The 23,149-nt window shown below is 41.9% G+C and overlaps 1 protein-coding gene across 15 annotated transcripts in view; it reads left to right on the forward strand.

Annotated features, from left to right (window-relative positions):
* Positions 1-14,189, forward strand: part of svila (supervillin a) — a 74,733-nt gene extending 60,544 nt beyond the window's left edge. For 13 of the 15 annotated variants that reach the window (XM_046370691.1, XM_046370692.1, XM_046370694.1 and 10 more), the window contains 21 exons: positions 697-780; positions 2,029-2,115; positions 3,362-3,539; positions 3,647-3,819; positions 4,655-4,810; positions 5,776-5,912; positions 6,505-6,649; positions 6,738-6,883; positions 7,055-7,230; positions 7,601-7,754; positions 7,872-8,151; positions 9,243-9,397; positions 9,532-9,637; positions 10,080-10,287; positions 10,412-10,545; positions 10,773-10,928; positions 11,446-11,589; positions 11,877-11,998; positions 12,226-12,381; positions 12,897-12,917; positions 13,278-14,189. In XM_046370691.1, coding sequence (XP_046226647.1) covers positions 697-780; positions 2,029-2,115; positions 3,362-3,539; positions 3,647-3,819; positions 4,655-4,810; positions 5,776-5,912; positions 6,505-6,649; positions 6,738-6,883; positions 7,055-7,230; positions 7,601-7,754; positions 7,872-8,151; positions 9,243-9,397; positions 9,532-9,637; positions 10,080-10,287; positions 10,412-10,545; positions 10,773-10,928; positions 11,446-11,589; positions 11,877-11,998; positions 12,226-12,381; positions 12,897-12,917; positions 13,278-13,364 — 3,005 coding nt within the window. In that variant the 3' untranslated portion in view covers positions 13,365-14,189. The remainder of the gene's footprint in view (positions 1-696; positions 781-2,028; positions 2,116-3,361; positions 3,540-3,646; positions 3,820-4,654; positions 4,811-5,775; positions 5,913-6,504; positions 6,650-6,737; positions 6,884-7,054; positions 7,231-7,600; positions 7,755-7,871; positions 8,152-9,242; positions 9,398-9,531; positions 9,638-10,079; positions 10,288-10,411; positions 10,546-10,772; positions 10,929-11,445; positions 11,590-11,876; positions 11,999-12,225; positions 12,382-12,896; positions 12,918-13,277) is intronic. The other 2 variants (XM_046370683.1, XM_046370697.1) reach the window with 1 other exon arrangement.
* The last annotated feature ends 8,960 nt before the right edge of the window (positions 14,190-23,149 follow it).

Consider the following 23,149-nt stretch of genomic DNA (forward strand, 5'->3'; position numbering starts at 1 on the left):
AAGTGAACACAAATACTTTCTCTACAATCCTCTCTCTCTCTCTCTCTCTCTCTCTCTCTCTCTCTCTCTCTCTCTCTCTCTCTCTCTCTCTCTTCCTCTCTTCCCCTCTCCTCATCTCTCACTGCATTCAGTCATTAAGCTACAGAGAGTTAAGTTCACAGCAGTCTCAGCTCCTTGGACCTCATCTCAGTTAGCAGTCTGGGGGAAAATGACTCTACTTTTCCCTCCATCAGGCCCGGACACACCAGTGAGAGGACTCTGCTCAGGCAGAATGTGATTTAATGGTTGGAGTCTTTTCCTATTAACTGAGCCAGATGGTCAGACTAGCTGCTGGAAGGTTCAGTTTGTGTTTTTGATTACGGCTAACAGAGACTGACATAGAAGGCTTTAGCTACCTTTTGACATGAGTGTTATTGGCTAGTTTTGGTGATTGTTTACTTCTTTTTAGCTGCATAATTCCAACAGAAGGAGACCTGTTCTACAGCTGCACATTATTTCCTCATTGGTAACATTGGAACATTGGTAAATTCAAAAAGAACTGTTCTTGAAAAATGAATAAAACGTGTCAGTTTTGTTCAGAGTGTTGCATTTCTTCATTACTCTAGTCAGCTTTGACAACTTGTGACTGGAACAACACAAAATGTTTTCATTGTCAGTGTTATTAGAAGTTCATGCCTGTCTGTGCTCATACCATAGGGCTGGCATCGCCCTCAGCGATCCAATCTCCAGTGTCATCCAAACCCAAGAACAGCAGCCCTGCCATCTCCAAACCACTGGAAGGTCAGTTTTATTCCTCTTATGTCTACTTTTCATACTACAGCCTTGTTTCCCCTGTTTACCTGTTATGTCACGCGTCTGTCATGCGGAGCCGTTCAGTTCATTTAGCAGAGTTAATGAAGACTGGAGGGCTCAGCTGCTGCTCCAAACTGGTTTAGTGATTTGATGACATGACTTTGTTACACCCCCAACTGTCACCGGACACACATTTTCCAAAACAAATTCTGCATACTGTTAATTAACTGAAATGTTGTACTTAGATGGATGGTCAGAATCAGATGATTTCTGATTCTGAGCCATTGGGCTGACCTTTATAAATTTGTGTTTTTAATGAACTTTAATAGATGTAACCCAAAACAATTCACAAATGTGTACCTCAATCCGCAAATTTCTACTGTCCATAAAAATGTATTTTATCATATGTAGTTTACTTACTTTGCAGCCACAAATTTTAGTTCCAGAGAAATGTTAAATGTTTTACAAATGTGACACAGTTTCACCACAACAAATACATGTAAAGTGATATTTATGTGTTTGCAAATCAGGTTCTTTGTGTCATTTGTATTTTTGTGGTTATGACAGCTCCAATAAAAAGGTAGATTTTGCAAAACATGTATAATATTTTTGGATTATGGCACAAACTTGTGCGTTCTCTTCTGTGGGTCCATTTAAAACTCTGATAAATTTACAGTTTTGACCTGTGTTGTGGGTAAGATCTCATTTGAACACCTTGCAACTTACTGTCTTTGCCTCTCTTTTAAAAGACGTGAACGAGGTGTCTGATATTGAAGGTGTATTCCCTTTTTTTTAATTTAGTGTTGCACTGAATGCTTTGATCATCTTCGTCACCAACCAGAAATATCATCAATTGTCACGTGGCTGATGTTGCAATGTGTCTTCTATTATGCTATGGAAGCCTAATAGAATCTAAACCACAGAGTATTCAGTTGTTGCCATATATGCATGAGTCTGATGTTTGCAAGAATTCATATTTAGTGGCTGTTAAAATGCTTGTGACTGACAGCTGTGTCCATTAACATACTGTATATGTTCAGATCAACTTCATTGTCAGCGTCATTATTCAACAGCAGCAGCATCAGTGGTGAGCCTGTGTGAAGTGTGACCCTGAACAACAGAACCTCAAACTGCCTTCCTGTTCAGCAATGTGATCTGTGCCAAAATCAAACACAGTAAATGTATGGCTCTAACAGCTGTGTTTGTGTGTGTGTGTGTATGTGTGTGATTGTGCAGAGATCAAGGCTGTACCAGATCTGAACCTGGAGTCAGACATGAAGCTGGATAAACTGGAGTCTTTTCTCGGCAAGCTCAACAGTAAAGGTCAGTCATGTTCGGCATGCCGTCTACAAGTCACTAAATGTAGAATCAGATGAGAGAATCAATTACTGTTGCCTTTTCTGGACAGATACTGCATGCACTTAACGACACCTGTGCTCACTGTTACCCGTGTTTTAAAAAGGTCCCCCTCAGATATCATGTAATGTTAGAGCAATTTAACGTGTTGATGTCATGTGTTGATGTCATGTCTGAGTGCCAGAGTCACTAAAAAAGTCACAACAGCAGTCTTGTAAGGAGAGGGTCAGATTTCTTGTCACTTTCAGCACTGCACAAGTCTGAATTAACATAAATACTACAGCAACACAAAGTTAAACATGTGCAGAAAGAGATTAAATGGAGTGCTGTCGTAAATAGATAGCTTATGGCTTATCTCTTACTAAATCCACATGCTAAATCAGCTTAATTAATTAAAACCATTAAACACTGTGAATGAACCAGTTTTAAGTTGTTGAGGTCACACTATAAAAGGTGTTTTCCTCTTGGAGGCAAAAATGATCCCAGCAACCTTCCTGCAGCTTTTCCACATTCAACCACAGTGATCACCTTGCTAATATGTTTAACAAGTACTTTTTAAGCAAGACACTTTGCATAAAGAATGTGAGCAAACAGGGATGAAGCAAAAGTCCCAGCTTAATGTCTTGATGTTTAGTGATAGAATTTGAACTGCTGTTCTCCAGCGGTGACCGTCAGATCAGATCTGAATAAAGCCTTTATGGAACACATACGTAACAGACCATCCGGATGACAAAAAGGGATCGCAGCCGTGATGCTTTGAGTGTCTGTGCTCTCAGAAATGCAACACAAGTGGAGCATCATGGTTAAGATGCTGAGCATATTCTGTTATACCAACATCTCCAGTTCAGTTTCTGCAAGGCCCTTTGTTCTACATGTCTGTCTCTCCCTCTCTTTCTGTCACATCTGTTCTGTCCGCTTTCACACATCTTCCACATCACATTAAATGTCTGTAAGATTTAGTCTCATACATCATGTCCAGTAAATGCATCCAGTACATCTCCTGTGATTCAGGACTCATTTACCCATTTACCCATACCCCAAAATCAACACACTAACCTACCATTTAGAGAGGCAGAAAAATGTACTTTATGAATGAAATCAGAATTTGACGTTTATCCATAAGTAAACAGATACGTTCTGCATCACATGAGCCCAGTGATCAATTTGGGATATTGTCATGATCCTGATTCAGCCTCCTCTTGTCCCTCCTCAGTGTCTAGACTGCCGGAAGCGACCATCACAGTCACAGAGAAGAAGGTGAAGGAAGTAATGACCCTCGAAGATGAAACTTTTTCCAAGTTCTACCGCCAAGTGGAGGAGCTCCCCACCAACACCAACAAGGTGGAGATAGACGAAGATTTTGATGCCATCTTCGGCCCCCAGGTGCCAAAGTAAGTTCTCAGGTCATTTTAAATTAACATCCACGACTAAATCACCATTGTTAGACTCTTCTTTTTTCCCCGTTGACCATTCCTCTTCTCCTCTGAAATCTCATCAGACTGACCTCAGAGATGGTGCAGCATAAGCGAGCAGTGCGTCCGGCACGTAACGTCCAGGCATCTAGGAACCCTCTGAAGTCACTGGCTGCCAGAGAGGACATCAGACACGAGTACACAGAGCAGAGGCTCAACATCGGCCTGCTGGAGAGCAAGAGGATGAAGGCTGAGAAGAGTGAGTGAGGATGGATGAGAACCTGGAAAATGCATGAGACCGAAAGACTCAGGGATTCAACATGTGGCAGGCTGCATGTCAAAAACTGTTCGAAATTTGCACAATAAAACCAAATATAGTTCTTGATGTAGCAATATTAAACAGTGAAATCTGTACATGAATTTGGCTCAATGTGTATCAACTATCAATCAGTGTCCAATCTTAGCCAGTCACATGGGAATTTCATATTTTTGTCATTTTGTTTTCACTTTCGTGTCAGACTGTTCTTTGTTATGAAAAGTTGCATGAGCTCTCATAAATGTGATCCTGCAAACACAACTGGTAATCAAGTGCAATAAATGTCTGCTTTTGTTTTGTCTTTGTAATTTCGGCTAAAAGATGTATTCAGCTGTTCACAACCAGTGTTTGAAACAAAAGGCTCCCGCTTCCACTGTAAAATAAGAGAGAGAAAAACCTTCATCTCAATGTCAGATACAAAATGAGTTGTCGGTAATATTATAGTGTCTATAAACTGTGTCTTCATGCTGTGAATAACTCAAGCTTTGGGACTTCTTCTGACCCATATCTGGACTGGAGTCAGTTTCCTGCCATTGTAATGAGCAGTCCTCAAAAGCTCAGAATTGTTTTTAAGCTGGACACAAAGTTGATGTCATGCTACTCCCACAACTTCCTCCTTCATCTCCTCTGATAGCAATAAAAACACACAAACTGTCTGGAGTGTTCTGTATTTAGCGCTGATCTTGAAAGGTCATTTACACTCTGGTTGTTGTCTCATCTGTGTATGGGGGCTCACTGTAATGACTGAATGCTGTGTGTTATGTCTGTTTCACTGCAGTGAATAAGAACTCTGGTTTCTCTGATGTGGCTCTGGCTGGTCTGGCCAGCAAGGAGAACTTCGGCAACGTCAACCTGCGCAGCGTCAACATCTCCGATCAGATGTCCAATAACAGCGCTGTGCCTTACAAGAAACTCATGCTCTTACAGGTCAAAGGTCAGTTGAGTAAACAGGCACCTCTGACATGCGCAAACAGCTGCACCTGCACTCACAACACTTATTTTTGTCAGTGCATTTACATCCAGGCACATTGTGCTGGGAGGAAAATGGTGCCAAGCAGGAATGGGTATGAGTACTCGATCTTGACGTCAGTATTTGTCCAACATGGAGAGTAATCACATTTTTATACAGTAAAGATAAAAATAAACTGACTCTGCTCTATATTAAAAGTTTGCACTTTTTGGACTGGACTTGAGCGCAGCATTTAAGGATGCAGCTTGTACACAAACAAACTGTTCAGACACAAAGGGTCTTAAAACATTTCTCTGTCTTTGAAATTTGTTCTTTGGCGACACCTATGGGGGGGGGGGGAAAGAGCCAAAAGCGTCTTTATGAACAGCTACATCCAATTGTTTAAGAGGGAAGGGAAAAAAATAGCTGCTGCTTTACACAACGCTTTGCAGGATGCTGCTTCAAGGATATCTAAAACGGGAGACGAGAGTTGGTCTATTTTGGGGTCTTTGCACCTCCTCCACAGGTCTGATGGTGACAGCTGTGGCTCCAAATCACTCAGGTCAACTCACACTATCCTGGGCTGATCCACCTCCACTTTCTGTAATCCACTGAGTATTCGCTGCATCAGTAGGGGTGCTGCTTTATTCAGAGGTTAGTCGTCCCAGCCGTGACAGAATCGCTCCTGTTGGTTTCTGCTTGGATCACCTGAGGAGCCAATAGGATTGTGGCCCCTAATACTGTAGATGTCAAAGTTTTTAAAAGGAAGTGGAGGTGGGTAGTTGACAAGACAGATGCAGGTCCAGGTTCAAATGGTGACGGCTGGTCTAACACATATGATGCATATGATAATCCATATGACCAGACAGCGATAATCAGATCTGTCACTGACAAGCCACTTGTCTGTCTGTGTGTGTGTGTGTATTTTTTCCCTCCTTATGTGTCACCAGGCCGGCGGCACGTCCAGACCAGGCTGGTGGAACCTAGAGCGTCCTCGCTGAACAGTGGCGATTGTTTCCTACTCATCACGCCACACCACTGCTTTGTCTGGATTGGAGAGTTCGCCAACGTCATTGAGAAGAACAAGGTCCGGCTTTTGCGTGCTGCAAAATGACACCAAAAGTTAGACAACAAATTTGTTTGGGTAGACTTGAGTTTTGGGTCAACACAGGTGACGTAAGGGTGATGATATACAGGGCAGGCTTCATGTGCAGGATGTAAACACAGCCTGGAGGGAAGCAATGGTTGACACAGCACAGGAAATAGTGTGTGTGTGTGTGTGTGTGTGTGTGTGTGTGTGTGTGTGTGTGTGTGTTGTTGCAGGAAGTGGACAGAAAACAAGGCTATTGTTCAAAGGCTAGACTGATGTGATGACCTTTGATTGACTGAAAAGAGCCAGTGACCTCATTTGTGGAAAAAAAAGCCATGGCCCACATTATTTATGAGGGCTTATTTAAGTTCATTTCATTCCATGACCTGAATATATTCAGTTTACTGTCACAGAGGACTAGAGAATCAGTTATGAAAATAGTTGGCGATTAATTTAATAGTTGACAATTAATTGATTAATCAGCTAATTGTGGCAGCTATGCTAATGGTGTCTGCCATTAATTACAAAGCACAGAACATCTGCTTATTGGTGTAATGTCACAAAAGATTTTCTCTGTCATTTTTTTCAGGCTTCAGAGTTGGCAAACTTCATCCAGGGCAAGAGAGATTTGGGTTGCCGTGCTAAATACGTCCAAGTCATCGAGGAGGGTGTGAGCACGCATAGCCATGCCAAGGATTTCTGGAAGATTCTGGGAGGCCAATCAAGTTTTCAGTGTAAGGATACCTGACATAAAGTCAGCCTATAGGAAAGAGTCCCTGAGGCAGTGAAATGCAAGGCGGTGTCTTGTCTTTCTTCTTGTAGCCGCAGGGACACCAGATGAAGATGAGCTGTACGAGGGTGCCATCGTGGAGACAAACTGTATTTACCGCCTAATGGATGACAAACTGGTTCCAGATGATGATTTTTGGGCTAAGATGCCTCGTTGCTCCCTGCTCAACCCAAAGGAGGTCAGACAAGCTGACATGTTTAAACATTTCTCCAGTAACGCTAAGCTCTAAATCAGTCACAGTACCATTCAGAGTGTTTATTTTTACGCAGGGATTTTAAACCACCATGTGTAGGTGACAGTAGTGCCTTCTGGTAAAACAAAAACGATCTCAGTCTGTGTTTGTGTGCAGGTTTTGGTGTTTGACTTTGGCAGCGAGATGTACATATGGCATGGAAAGGAAGTGACGCTGGCACAGAGGAAGGTGGCCTTCCAGCTGGCCAAGCACCTGTGGAACGGCACTTTCGACTACACAAACTGTGACATCAATCCGCTCGACCCTGGAGAATGCAACCCACTCATACCCAAGTATGGAAACATGCTCACATGTGCGCATGTACATCAGATCATTCACAGGATGAGCATTGACACATAGTAGACAGGTGCATTGGAAAATCATGCTGGACTCGCACACACTGTAGTTTGGACAGTATGCAGTAGTTCTCATTACTGTTGAGTCAGGTTGGTCTGAATGCTCTTCAGATAGATAACATAGGCCTTCATTAGTCCCGCAGTGGGGAAATTCTCATTGTCACAGCAGCACAAGGATAGCAAAATAAAGGTTCAGATGGGTCAAGTAAAAACATAGGGGTATTTACAATTTGTTTTTTTAAAAAACAGAAATTATACAGTGTATTGGTGTTATATCGTTGACATACTGAATCCTCTTCACCTGTAGGAAAGGTCAGGGCCGACCTGACTGGGCCGTGTTCGGCAGACTGACCCAACACAATGAAACCACCCTGTTCAAAGAGAAGTTCCTTGACTGGAGTGACTCTAGGAAAACACCCAGTCCCACAAAAAACACCAACGACCACATCACTGACCAAAAGGTATCAACAAGTACTTCAGAAAAGTCTTATTGCTAGAATCTGCATGGCACCGAGGATAATAAACAGCATCAACAACATCACTCACACTGAGGTCCCTCATTTTAATCTTTACCCCAGGATCAGTCCACTTCTGATCAGCCCCATGCGTACGACGCCTCCCTCATGCTGCATGTCCTCCAAGGGCCTGTCTGCACCAGACTGGACGGCTTCAATGTGGGGCGAGGCTACGGCCTGGTGGAGGCAGAGGAGTGGCGGAGCTATGAGATCAGCACGCTGGCGGTGGAGGTGTGGCACATCCTGGAGTTCGACTACAGCCGCCTGCCGCGCCAGAGCATCGGCCAGTTTCACGAGGGCGACACATACGTGATGAAGTGGAAGTACATGGTCAGCACCGCAGGTTAGTTAGTCATCTGTTTTCACCTAGACACCATCATTTACACACACACTGGGCTGTAATTAATATGTCACTTCTGCACCAGGCTATTGTAACGGGCCTCTTCCACTTTCCTCTGATATTTTACTGACTGATCGATTTATCGGAAAAAGAAACAGCAGCAATCAGTAATTAAGTGAATCACAAGGTGCAGCTGTGATAGCAAAAGTAACTAATCACACTATTTTTTGATGAGCTTTGATTTGGTATTTCCAGTTTCTGTTACATATTTGTCAACTGAAGTTACTTTTGCAGATTTAGTTAAAATTAATTAAATTAAATGTATGACATTCCCTTGTCTTGTCTTTCTACACTGTGGTATCAGTACTTTTACATAACTACAACATCTGAGCTCTTCTTTCACCTCTGTTTAAATTCTAAGAAGAATAAGATGATCTTTGAGGGGATAATTGTGATTTTTATTCATATATGAATAGTATTTCAGCAGCACTAGAGCTTACTCTTTTATTTTTTAACACAATCACTTGTTAAACATTGATGACTTAATTCAAGTGCATCATTTTCTTAACACTGCCTGGTCTCTTGCTTCAGAACAGTGACACATCAGTCAGAAAACAGGTATTTTTCTCCCATCGGTGATTCCAGAGAACATGTTTAGATCATCAGTCTAAACTTCACACTGAATATGTTACTGAGAATATTGTTTGCAGTTTGTCTCCTCCTCACAAGTTACAACACAACCTGATGCCGCTTTTAATGTGGGTTACTGTCGATTTCGATCCCTCTCTGAAATACCTCTGACTGATTGAATAGACTCCAGTCTGTGGTATTTACAGTTATTTCAAGATGTGGTTAAACTGCCTCTGCTCGACTATATTGCAGATCAGAGTAGTTAACCACAAGAGAAGTTGCACAGAGAGGTTTTCTAAGAAGTTTAGTCAGAAATGTGTCTAGTTAACGTTACATTCTGCATTTTAAATGGGGGCAAACTGATTTAAGATATTAGTTTCTTGTTGCACCAGTTTTACATTTTGTGAGTGGGAGTCACATGTTGGATAAACACGGGTATCTGTCTAACAATCTCTTTGCATCAGTGGGGAGGAGACAGAACCCAGAGCAGCTAAAGACAGCGGGGGCTGGGAAGGAGAAATGCTGCTACTTCTTCTGGCAGGGCCGCAATGCCACCGTCAGCGAGAAGGGAACATCAGCCCTGATGACGGTGGAGCTGGACGAGGAGCGAGGAGCACAGGTACATGAAATACCTCATACACACACACACACACACACACACACACACCATCTACTTTGCGTCCTTTTTTAGATTTTTGGCACATAGAGTTGTGTAGGCTTCAGTCCTCTCCTGTTTGATTTTGTGTTCTGCAGGTTCAGGTCCAGCAGGGGAAGGAGCCGCCATGTTTCCTGCAGTGCTTCAAAGGAGGGATGGTGGTCCACTCAGGGAAGAGAGAAGAGGAGGAGGAAAACTCACAGAGTAAAGCCACATCACTGCTCCAATCAACACAAACAGTGTTTGCTCCTTGCTGCTATTGCATCATTTTCTGCACAGGCTGAATTAGCAAACAGGTCTCCATCATTTGTCTGAATTATACTTGATCCCTGTCAGCTCTAAATGAATGACACCCTATTTACAGCCGTGATCACTTCTCATCATCTGCCCATAACAACTCATAAATATGAGACCTGTGTTGGAGCTTAGAGTAGAATTTCATTTTAAGAATAGGAACCATCCTCGGGGAACTTTAAGAGCTCTGTATGTTCCCACACCTCAAAAAGCTCCTCTTCCTCAGCTGCACATCAAGGGGAACACAGCTATCTGGACAGGAGCATCTGCTGAATATTCTTGACTGTAATACACACTCTTTTGCTCTTGTGAGCGTCTTCCTGATCCCTTGCTATACTCTGGTTCCCTTCAGATGATTGGCGTCTGTACTGTGTACGGGGAGAAGTGGAGGTGGAGGGACACCTGCTGGAGGTGGCCTGTCACTGCAGCAGCCTGCGCTCCAGGGTCTCGATGGTGCTGCTGAGCGTCAGCCAGGCCCTCATCTACTTGTGGCATGGCTGCAAGTCTCAGGCACACACACGGGAGGTGGCTCGTACCGCCGCCAACAAAATAAAAGAGCAGTAAGTGGAAACTTACTCAGTCTGCATAACTTAAAGTGACATTAGAGATGAAATTGAAAAAAGTCGTGTGTTACTGTGACTTCTTGGTGCTAATGCTGCGTTATCATCCTTTGCCTTTGTGCAGCTGTCCTCTGGAAACAGGCCTCCACAGCAGCAGTAAAATGACCATCCGCGAATGTGATGAGGGAGCAGAGCCCGCAGGATTCTGGGAATCCCTCGGCAGGAGGGACAGGAAAGCGTACGACTGCATGCTGCAAGGTAGGGGAACCAAAGCGCCTGACAATGCTGGCCAGTAAATCGTTTTTGGTTTTTTTTTGCAATAGGAGTTGTGCCGTCATCCCAATAAGCAACAATATTATCGCTGAGCACATACGTTCCTCCTATCTGACGGGTCCTCTTTTTTTTTATTTGTTGTAATTAAAGCTGTGGATTGTGTTGATAACTAGTGTCCTTGGTTAAATGTGTTGTTGACCTCTGACCCTCAGACCCAGGAAGGTTTAACTTCACACCACGTCTGTACCAGCTGAGCAGCAGCTCAGGGGATTTTACCGCCGTGGAGTTTCTCTACCCTGCCAGAGACCCCACGAAGGTCAACTCGATGCCTTTCCTGCAGGAGGACCTTTATGCAGCTTCCCAGCCAGGTACACACGTCTTTCTGTACATGTGAACAGGGTGCTTTCTGTCATATTCAATTATCTTCCCTTGACTGCACCCAGTTTTAGTCTTACATTGATATTTGTGCATTGGAAGCTCTGGTAAAGCTCTCTTAATATATATGCAATATATCAGCATCTCTCAGCAGCTCTAAAGCAATATTATAAGGACTGGTAAACTGTATTTCCTGTAGCCGGGTTTGGCAGGCAAAAGTTTAGAAAGCCCATTTTGAAAATCTAAAAGAGTTTTGGAACTACTAAGGAGGTAAAGGTGTTTGTTATTGCTGCAAGAGTATCAATCTATGATCCAGTATGTTTTTAACCTCAACCTGTGAACCTGAAACCAACACCTACACATAAAGATGAACTTTATTTTAAGTGAATTTCCCCACTGCAGGATCAATAAAGTTCACCTTATCTTATCTAAAATAGCAGTCACTTAATGTCCTCATGCTGAAAGTCTCAAAATGATGTCCTCATCTTGGTTTCTCCCTCTGATGTTCAGCCCTTTTCCTGGTGGACAACCACCATGAGGTGTATCTGTGGCAGGGCTGGTGGCCTCAGGACAGCGAAAGCACCGGCTCAGCCCGAATCCGCTGGGATTCAGACAGGAAGTGTGCCATGGAGACAGTGCTGCAGTACTGTAAAGGTATTCCACTTCATTCTCCCTTCTATCGTTATAGACATAAAATACTTTTACCACTCTGCTATTGCTTGAGTGTTGAGCTGTTTCTTTCAAAACCAGTTGATGTTATGTTGACAACATCATTAAGCAAGAGTATTATTCACACTGTTGAAAGTGATGAATGTGAAGTGCAGTGTAAAATCACTACAGCAATGACCGCTTAGCAAAAAAAAATGTTTAAAGAAAAAAAAAAGGGAAATCACTTGGCGTTTCTTTAAAACAGGTCATGTGTTACTGTTTTGGTTTCACAGAAAAGAATGAGAAGAAGCCTCCCAAAGCGTACCTGATCCACGCTGGTCTGGAGCCCCTCACCTTCACCAACATGTTCCCCAGCTGGGAGCACAGAGAGGACATCGCTGAGATCACTGAGAGGGTGTGTGGATCTGATTACATCTTCTGATAGGGACCACTGCTGCTCACCATGTCTGCCATTAGTGTGTATTTATGTATGTACATCAGTAGAGACTTCTTTTTTCGTGGATACAGGATGTAGAACATTATCCCTTTTTGAATTTCCATAATTAAATTTGATATCTACCATCCAACTCGGGCTGCTTTTTGCATTGAAAACATTTTGTTTGTGTGTATGTGTGTTATCAGGAGGCAGAGGTGTGCAACCAGATTATCCTAGTAGAGGACGTGTTGGCCAGGCTGTGTAAGACCACGTACCCCCTGGCAGATCTCCTGGCCCGGCCGCTGCCTGAGGGCGTTGACCCTCTTCGTCTGGAGGTCTACCTGTCTGATGAGGACTTTGAAGTAAGAACACACTGTAATGTCGCTGATGTTACTTTAAAGGTGCTACCTGCTTATTTTTTAACGCTGATAAATCACAACCAACTACATTTAGATTTTAACTTGATGACTGCTATTACATCTGTGAAATAGGGATTGTTTCACTTAGGAATGAAACATCTCAGTACTTGAGTGATATTTTATTTCTGGTATATTAGAATGGCATTTTCCAACCATGTGATTTTAATGCTGCACTATACAGTATTTTTACATTAACAATGACTTAACTGATCATGTTTAATGTGAAAGGTGTTGAAAGGTGCCCCCCCCAACCTATAACCTGTAGTAGTCAAATTACTGTTGGGAAATGCTTTATGGTCTTCCTGACTGTATGGCTAGGTATTGATCTTTGAGCTTGTTCAGATTTCACTTATTTTCGTTGCTCTCTTCTTTCTTTTCGCAATCTCTGTCATCATGTTCTGCCGTCTCTCCATCTGTTTATGAACTTATTGATTTTCTTCATTCCACCCCCCCCCCAGGGTGTAGGTGCTTATGGGAAGGTGAGTCGTCTGCCTTGAGCATGGATGACCCGGACTAGTGCTGCTGTTGCACAGCATCTTCATTCAACTTTACCATAATCCACTTTCTTTCCTCTCCGATAAAACATCTAACATTTGTTTAGCATGCCGTTCAGTCACAATCCCTGAGCCGATGTGAACAGTGTACTGAACAGACTATATTTTGGGGTGTGAAGTGAAGAACGGTGTCTATGCTCTCACAGTGCATGAGTGTGTTCTCAGAGGCTACTTATTCTCCACCGTGCAAGCAGGCCAGGATTTGTTGGTTTGAAATTCTGAATGATAAACTATGATGTGATTGTGACTGCTTTGTGCTGATGGTGTGCATGGCTGCTCCCACAGAAAGCCTTGGAGATGACCAGAGAGGACTACGGAGGTTTGCCTGGCTGGAAGCAGGTGAACTTGAAGAAAGCCAAAGGACTTTTCTGAAAGTTGGAAACAGAGAGCAGAGCTGATGGAAGAAGCCACCAGCAGGTTGTTTTGTCTCCTCCTTTGTTTACGTCTGGACACAATGGAGGCTCAGGGGCTGCTTCTCCTGTAATGGAGGCTTGAGGACGGATGAGGGGAGTAATGAAGGTGTGGAGCGGGGGGAGTGTTGCAGCTTCTCGTGCTGCAGACTTGATTCCTATCTGTTGTGGTTGCTTGTTTAAGATAGACTGATGCACATCTTAGTGTTAATAGTTCTGTAAAGTCACACTCTGTGAATGTTTGTACATTTGTACCATATACAGGACAGCCAGTGCTGTAACCCATGCAGCCACGTGTTCGAGTGGGGCAGGTCTGTCAGCCTGTTGAGCACACTCCACATCAGACTATTCTTACATGTATGCTTGTGCATTACAAATAAATTATATTTATATCAAATACATATATGAATTTAAAAAGAAAGGAACATTCACTGAATTAAAATGATGGAACGAACTGTATCTTGAATGCTGAGGAGATTTTCTTCCTATGTTAATAAATATCCTAGAAATTCCCTCCACCTGTACAGTTCACCGTTTGCCATTTACAAATCAAACGATGCAGCTTTATTTGGATGCATCTAGCATCATTATTGTTTCAGTCAGAAGAAAGGGCACAGGCTAGATTAAAGGAAGAGTGATGACGAAATGTATTTGATTTCTAAATCCTACAGTGTATAGTGCCTTGCTTTGTGTACAGTTTATATACAGATCCTAGTCTGCATTTTGAAGACTTTTTGTGATATACAGAAATATTAGAGAAATAAAACGTGAAAGTTAGATATCAAAACATTTTTTGTTGCCTTTCTTAATTTACTATAGTGACCACAGCATGAGCACATCATCCAGTAGAGGGCAGTAAAATATAATCTCTTTGAATCGTTATAGTACAGAAACTCGTATGGCCAGTTGGAGTCATGGAGAGTCATTTTAAGCTGTGTTACATTAACATTACATACAACACATTACTGTCACTACCACAAACACTAAATATGCTGTATTGTCTAGTCAAACTTTCATGCTATTCTTTTTCTGAGGTAAACAAATAGAACTTATTGTAATCAGAAATATAAGACATACAATAGCTGGGTGGTTCTCAACCTGGGGTCAGTGCCCCTGCAAGATGCTGCAACATAAATCTGAAAGCTCAACAGATAACTAGTAGTACACAAATACACAATAGTGCACCAAATTATCTTTCTTTTTCATTTTTGTCTTTGCTTGTCTTAGCATTTAATTTCAGTACGTAATATATTTGTATCTGTCATTCAAATGAATCAGGAGGAAAAAAAGAACATTTTTGGTTAAAGACTGACAAAAAAAATAGGGTCAAAAGTAGACATTGCCTGAATTTAAGGAGTCATAAACCAAATAAGTTTGGAACTACAGGAGTAGCTTGTATCGTTGCCAAAAGGAAGATCATCAGTCCCTGACACGGTGCATTCTGCCTCAGACCCTACTGTCAGGCAAACGGCCATTGTAACGTACGTGCACATTAGCAGGCAGGACAAGAAACAAAAGCTGAATAAATCCGATCCTCTTTCACAGCAGAGACTCGTCATAGCAGGAAAATCACAGGTGTTACTAATAACATTAACAATGACTCCTTTCTATTCAAATGTCCCAGCAAGGCCTGACGCCGAGCCAGCAATACGAGGACCCTGAAACCGAAGCGCCTAAATAAAATTCAGGCATCATTCATTTAATTATTTACATGTGATTTTTTTTTTTTTTTCTCTGTGACAGTTCAATATGTCTTCTGTGAAAAAGGCCAGTCAGGGAACAATAAATGAATAAAAGTATTCAGATGTTAGTTTTTAATTATTCATAACTCTGTCAATATGTCAATCTAAAAGATAAACATTCAGAAATGTAAAATACATTTCTCAGTACAGTACTTGGGTACAGTTTTGAGCTACTTGTACTTGAATATTTCCCTTTCATACTACTCTATAACTTAAACTAAGAATTAAGCTACTAAACTCAAATTGGCTCCATTTCAACGAGATGCAACTGTAAATAATTTCTTAGCAGTCTGATAATTAAAGAAACTGTTTTTCTCAATTGAATACTTTTAATTTTGATGCTTTAAGTAATTTTTTTTATATATAATTCTTTTACACAAGTAACATTTTGATTCAGGACTTTAAATGAAGCATGACAGTGTGGTGTTTTTACTTGTGTAAAGGGATCGGAATGCTTTGTCCACCACTGCTAAAAACTCTTGGGCAAAGTTCAACTTCTATATTTTCATTTGCTTAAACTCAAGAGAAACTTATAGGAAAAATATGCAGTTCATGTTTTCGATAATAATATTTCAGTTAAATTAAACATGGCTTCTTTAGTTGTTAGTTTCCCCACTACTGGCAAGCATACAGTCAGTTCGGAGGGGAATGAGGTGCAGATCCTTTGATTTTTAGGCTTGTTTCCAAAGTGGACGTGACAGAAAAAGTTTGGGAACCACTGGTCCATAGATAACATCTAACAAAGCCAAAGGTGGTGCTCAGTCATGAAATAGCACGTGAATGGAAGATGATGGCAGACGTATCTCTTATTAACACCACTGATCACCACTGCTCCTCAGGGTTTTCATATGCAGTAATAACCTGCTATTAGGTCTGTATGGCTCCTTCATGGCAGCTGCATGGATTCTGTTAAAGCTCAATTACCTCGCACATACACACAGGTGAAAGCTACAATCAGCCATCCAACCTGTCAAACCACACAGCCTCATTTTCCAGGCTGTCCTCCAACTTCACACACACACACACACACACACACACACACACACACACACACACACGCACTGAAAGCTCTCAGATGTTCTCAATATCAGCCGCTGGCCTGTGCTGAGGAACAAGAGCAATTAGAGGGGAATTTCATGCAATCACAGTAGAACAATATACACAGCAGGTTTCTGTTCATCCAACTGTTGCTAGAGTGTTGCTCAATATTTTAACAGCCTTACTGACAGCCTGCCCCGAAACAGCAACAAAAGAAGAAGAAGCTGCTGCCTGTTCCAAAAAGCTTGGCAGGGCTCTGCGTGGTTCTGGCTGTTTTTCATCTCCTCGCCCTCTCTTGCATGCTAAGTTGTTGGATTCTGAGTCTGTGCTGGATTATTCTGTTACACATGCCTCCTCTGAACTCCTCTGGCCTGTGAGGAGTTTGATGTGCGGCACGGTGCGTATCCGCCCACCCGCTCCTCCACACCCACTCAGTGCAACTTGTTTCAGCCCTCCCCCAGCAACCCTCTCCATCCCTCCCTTCTCTGTCTCCAGGAAGACAGTAGGACGTACAGTATGTTGCTGTGCACACAGTCAGGTGTGTGTAGTATCTCTGAGCCCATTTTGATCCTGAGCCCAGTTTCTCTGCTGAGCTCCAGCCAGCTTTTCTTTTGATACAATCCTTTTACAGGATGCAAAGACATGAATGCAAAACACCATGACACACACACACACATGCCTGTACAGTTCAGTGTGTAAATTCACACACAGAGAAGCTAGTAGTTATATTCATATGTATAGTAAATACACTGAAAGCCCTACCAGAATAGAATTCAGAGTTTGGATTCTGATGGTGCCAAGTGCTAAAGGGTCAGTTCAACCACTGAAATGTCTGTCTCCGCCTCAGTACAGTTCACCTAGTGATTAAAAGTAAATTTAAACACTCAGTTTTCAAAGGGACTATTTTGTAGAAAATGTTTCCATTTTCTCATCAATTTCCTGCGAGACGTGAAATTTTACTCCTTAGTTTAAATAATTTCAAAATCCCCTTGTAAACTTTTATGAGTCACGTTAAACACAGTTGAACAAAGACTAAAGTTAAATTGTTAGAATAGGGAAATCATAATGAGTTCCTCTTAGCTCAGACTTCTAAGTTCTCTAACTTCTCTGAAACCTTTTCGTAAGGTGACGTTGTTTAGAGAGGATGTCAAAGAGAAACTCTGTGTACATGATTCATACTTACCAAAAGTTTTTAGTCAAGTAGATCACCTCAGCGGGCGTAAAAAGCACTCTTAGTTGACGTAACTTTGATGGTTGTAGTAGCCACAAAGGATTATGTTACAGCAATTTCAGCTGGACCAATTCCAAAACTTTTCGTAAGTATGAATCATTTATACACCAAAATAGATTAGAGTAGGTTAGACATATAGCCAAGGGCCAACAGTGCTTTAAAAGTTATAGACCGACTGCTGAAGTTGATTCTGTCTTGGTAGTCGTTGGCAATCGACTTACAGTTATTAGTTACTGCGGATATCAAGATTTACATTCAACATTATGTGATAAGCTAATAAAATATGTCGCAATTACAACTGCAGATGTTTTATTTAGTGAGGTGCACCTTAAAGTGAAAAATAATTCTACCAAATACTTGTGATTTACTGGAGTTTGCATGTTCTCCCTGTGCCTGCGTGGGTTTTCTCCGGGTTCTCCGGCTTCCTCCCACAATACCAAAAACATGCACATTAGGTTAATTGGCTACTCTAAATTGCCCCTAGGTGTGAGTGTGAGAGTGTGTGGTTGTCTGTCTTTGTGTGTTGGCCCTGCGATTGACTGGCGACCAGTCCAGGGTGAACCCCGCCTCTCGCCCGTAGTCAGCTGGGATAGGCTCCAGCTCCCCCGCGACCCTGACGGATAAGCGGTATAGAAAATGGATGGACTTGTGATTTACCTGCCCGGCAGTGTATAAAACATAGCTCTCCCTCAGCCATGTGCAACATTTAAATCCTGCTGAATAACCAGTAATAATAATAATGCATACAATGATTCATCACAATAAAGGGGGGTATTTTGCATTATAACTACTAATCCAGAGGTTCCTTTATAATGTAGTATGTATTGTAGTACTGCTCCTTATGCTGAAGGATCTGAATTCTTCAACTGTGCCAGTAGAAATAAAGCTGCACAAAAACATTACATGCTTGATCAGTACGTGACAGCACATCATACTGCGTCTGCACAGAGAGTCTGCACCTCTGAAGCAGCAGCAGCAAAAGGTGAAACTGTAATGTTTGTGATTAATTATTAGATTATGCAAAGGGTAATTAAAATATCAGTCAATATTTACTGGGCCATATGCCATGGGCGCTTTTGCAGCCATGGCTCGCCAGTGAATTTTAATATCCCAAACGGGGGTGAAAGGCACCCTTTGGCAGGTATCTCCCTAATGCTCTTAACCATCTGTCGACGCTCAGCCCACTTCCACACTAACATAATGTTTTGTTTATGATAACAGTGTTAATTCAACACAGGCTTAGGTGCAAAGTGGCACAGTTGAGCTTTAGCACCATTTATTCCACAATATTTGCATTTGGCGGCGTGCCTGCCCAGCAGCACTCCTCCCCTCTCCTCCTCCCCTCAATCCACTGAAGATGACAAGCAGCGAACAATGAGAGTCCAAAGAAGGCTTAGCACATATTCTTCTGCATGCTGTGTCTCCTTTTTGTTCAGAGTTTCTATTTATGTGTGGATTATCACTTGCTCTAAGCATCACAATGGAGATATGGGTTTTTCTCTCCTCTCCTCTCCTTTCCTCATCTCCTCATCTGAGTCCTTTACCCTCCTCTTCCTTTACTCCTGATTCCTCTCCTCTTCCATTTTGGGTTGGAAAAAGCTCTAAGCCTCACACTTCCTGTTCAAAGTCTAAGAAAGCTACTTCAAAGAGTCCGGCCCGAGATGATTTATGGGAAATGAATTTCAGAAAGAGGACTTTTTTCCTCTTTTCTGGTGCCCTGGGCTCTTAGTGGTAAGCTCTGCTTGTTAACTCAGATTTAGATCCCTACCTCGATGGAGCCCATAAAAGTGGTGTGGATTTATGTAATGTGGAGCGCAGCCACGTGCCTCAGGTCCCCTCACTTGCTGTGTCTCTCCTTTGTCTCCTGTCCACTGTGGACCCAGACGGTCATTTTTTTAAAGCTGGATGGGGACTCTGCACCACCTGGGGCACATCAGACCACACAATACAGTGTGAGCTCTACAGAAATTGAGACTTAATTCCACAGGTTTATGAAGGACTTAACCTCGAGATGGAAAATAATAGTTAAACATAACTTATGGGCACGACTGCAACTAAGAATTATTTTTTTGTTAAAATAATCTTAAACTCAAGGTTGACTTAGTAACTTAAGCTATTAATTGCATCTACAAGATGAGACTCTGAGCTTATGACAAATATGTGGATTATTTATTACTTTTTTGCTCACAAATAGTCTAAACATATTACTTCTGTACCCATGGATATGTTTAAAAAAATGCTATTTCATGCTGTAACTTGAGAAGTTTGAATCCAAAGTTTCAACAGTAAAACTACTCCTTTTGCCATAGAGTGGTCCATTATTAAATACTTTGGGGGGAAAAACAAAACAGGCAGCTTCAGAGCATAGGCAGATGAACCTTAGTTACCTACATGGATACACTGCACAAAGAGAGACAACAGAGAGAGAGAGACAATGTGCTTTATTTTGGAGGTCTATACTCTCCAAAGTTTTATACTTATCTCCTACAATTTTTTCTCGATGGAACTATTTAATTGGTGTTAATTATATATAGGGAAAAATATGAAATCAGAAAGACCATAAATTTAAAGAACTGCCTCATTAAAAGCCAGTTAAATGTTAACTGATTCATTTGTTATTGCGCTGAACTAACCTGCAGTGCCCTGACTAAAACAACAACAAAAAAAAAATTCAAAAAAATATAATGTAATCCATGAACTTGAAGTTTCCAACTGAGCACAGTCCCCATTTCTCTTATGGCTAGAACCAAGAGACGCTCCTTGAAATTTCAGTGGTAATTAGGAAATGACAGACTAGTGAAATAAAGTGTTGAGTTGAGATTATTCAAAACTGCTTATTTCAATATCAAGAATGAACGTATTACTTACAATGATCCTCATAAATCATATGTCTTATAAATATGAACCTTATAAATTGCTCAAATGCTTATTTTTATTAAACTAAAACTGGTATCACTAGTATGTTAATTTGTAATGTAAGTACAAGTAATGGCAGCAGTAAGTTATTTTACACCCTCTGCAGTGCTTAACTGGACAGAGCTGTTACACACTATTCTACCAGGATGCAGTTGGTAAGGGTGCTCTTGACTGTGTGTATGGTGCAGCAGTGTAAGGAAATTGAGAAGACGGTATAAAGTTACATTTTACCTTTTCGTGTGCGAGTTTCAAAATTGGTGATTCATTTTCTCCTGAGAAACATCAGCTGATCGTTTCAGTGCTGAACAAGACTGACTTTTACTTACCATAAGTACTGAGGGAGAGCTGATTATTTTAGTGGCCTGTATGTTGGCATCACGTTCTTAATGTTTGCTGATTGCGTGAGCACATTACATCCTCTAAACTTGGTTAGGATGAGTATTTATGGTGAAATATGAGTAAAAGTTTAAAGCAGAAGTCACATTATTCTTTTCATCCAGGGCAAAGAACTGAGTACTTGAAGATTCTGCCAATCACCAAATCAGTCAAAAGTATCTTAGTAGCCTTTTAGAGGAGCTCCCCTACTACGCACTTCACCATTAGGTGTCACTCTGTGTGTGTGTGTGTGTGTGTGTGTTTACACACTTCCAAGTGCACAGCACACCTCCAAATCGAGGTCTTTGGACCAGAGTCAAGAGACTGCCCTCCCACTGCCACCTGGCATCATTAGAGGCTCTGATCCTCTAATCAACACCAACAAACACACTCCCCTCCATCCCCCTCCTCCTCCTTCATCCATCCTCCCCTCCGCTTCTCCATCCTGCGGCCCCACCCCAGGTCTGATAGCCTGCTGTGGAGAGCAGAGTATAGTGGATGTTTTTTGGGTGGTGGGGGATGGTGCAGCTAACCAGGTGGGTGATGATGAGAGCGGAGCCGCAGACAGCCTGCTGGGTGGTGGTGGAGGCGTGTAGGGAAGCTGTAGAGAATTGCGATGCAGTTCCATTCACATATGTTATACTTGTGGTTGTTTTCCATTCACTGTACAAGTTATTTCTGTTAGACTAGCTGGCCAGAGGTGGATTTTTGGATTTGTAAAGCAGGAAGAGGTTACTTGTGTCATTCAGAAAACATGTGCCGCTCAGAACTTAAACGAGCTTGACATCAAACGTTTTTGGTGTGTGTTTGCAGGGGAAAAGAGGAGGGTCAGGTGTATAATTTGAGACGCTCGGGGATCCAAACAAAAACACAAAAAGCTGTAACCAAGAGGAGAGAGTGACTCAGCCTCAGGACTCGCTGTTGTGCTCTCCAAAACCCAAAGCCGGGGAAACAAAAACACTGGCCTTCTCTCTTTAGTTTAACTCCAGTCCCCAAACTGCTCTTTACTGAGAGTGAAGACTGATGAGGAGACAATATGAAAACCCTGGGGCCCCTAACAGCACATTCCCATCACTGTTGCAGCACAGTTCACCACCCCCCCCCCCAACAGTGTGCAAACAGCTGGCTGCTGTCTGGAGCATAATTAGTGGTTAATAAAAGAGGCTAATAAGGACTTACCTTCAATAGTCAATAGTTAAATGAAATTAGTCAGAGATGAGAGGAGGATCAACACAGTCTGACTGGACTGATACAGCTTGTGACCTGCAATTGTCCTCCAAAACTGTTTTACCAGGACAAGCAAAGTTTTCTCTGTTAACATAAGTGCTTACAGAAAGTAAGAGATTGTAGAATGCAATCAGCATTCATAGATGCTCTGTGCTCCGTATGTGATATAAGACACAGGTTAGTTCATTCTCGCCTTTTTGTCCCGTCCTCGCTGTGGTTTTAGAGATGCCAAGGTCAGTCAGTCATTCAGTCAGCCCAGCACTTTGGATCAGACTGAAATATCACAACACGTTCCAGATGGGTTACCGCTGTTATTTCTACAGACATGCACACACCTTAGAGGATGAATTCTTGAGTTCCTCAAGGGGATCCTTTCACTTCCTTGTTGTTCCGTCATGAGAGTAACATTCACAAGTGGATAAACTATCTCAGCAATCAAATAACTGCAAAATTACATTCCTATCAGCCTCTGCTGTACTTTGCATTCAATGCTAATTAGCAAACATCCTAAACAAAGATGGCGAATATTGTAACCATTACCTACTAAACATCAACATTGTGGTATTGTCATGTCAGTACGCTTAGTAGACTTAGTCTTCCTCTCCCTACAAATGGGTACTGATACCCACCTGTAAGCCCCTCTCTCTCAGTCAGTCGCTGAAATGATTTTCAAATTTGAGTCCAACCCTGAATGCATCCTGTGGTCAAAAGCCTCCAGTATGAAAGAGTGAGTTTCTCTGTAGTGAACCCTTTAGTCCCTTTCATCACTGTGTCTGTTTAACTTTACGGCATCTGTGACACAAAGGAAAAACTTTATCATTATCTGCATACTGCATCCTGCTTCTGGTCTCCTATGATATTATAAATTAAAAACAGAAAAAAAAAACCCTCAAAAGGGGTTCTCTACAACTTTGTCAAAACAAATAGTTTGAGGAATAACATATACTTAATGGCTTAATTGCATAAATTTGAGTGTATTATGGCACCAAGTATCTGAAGGCTCAAAGGATGAATTTAAGGACACAGCCTTTAGCTAAGCCTTAGTTTTGATTGTAATGCTCCCTACAACAACTTTTTTGATATTCTCACATCAATTTAAAATTTGTCATGTCTGTGCTTATAGTACACTGGTGCAGTATGCTGCTATGTACAAACATATGGCCACAGGCTCAGCATCACAAACACTTCAGTTAAAGCTGCTCAGTGTCAGGTATATAT

This window comes from Scatophagus argus, chromosome 18, assembly GCF_020382885.2.
Source record: "Scatophagus argus isolate fScaArg1 chromosome 18, fScaArg1.pri, whole genome shotgun sequence".
Classification (NCBI taxonomy): domain Eukaryota; kingdom Metazoa; phylum Chordata; class Actinopteri; family Scatophagidae; genus Scatophagus; species Scatophagus argus.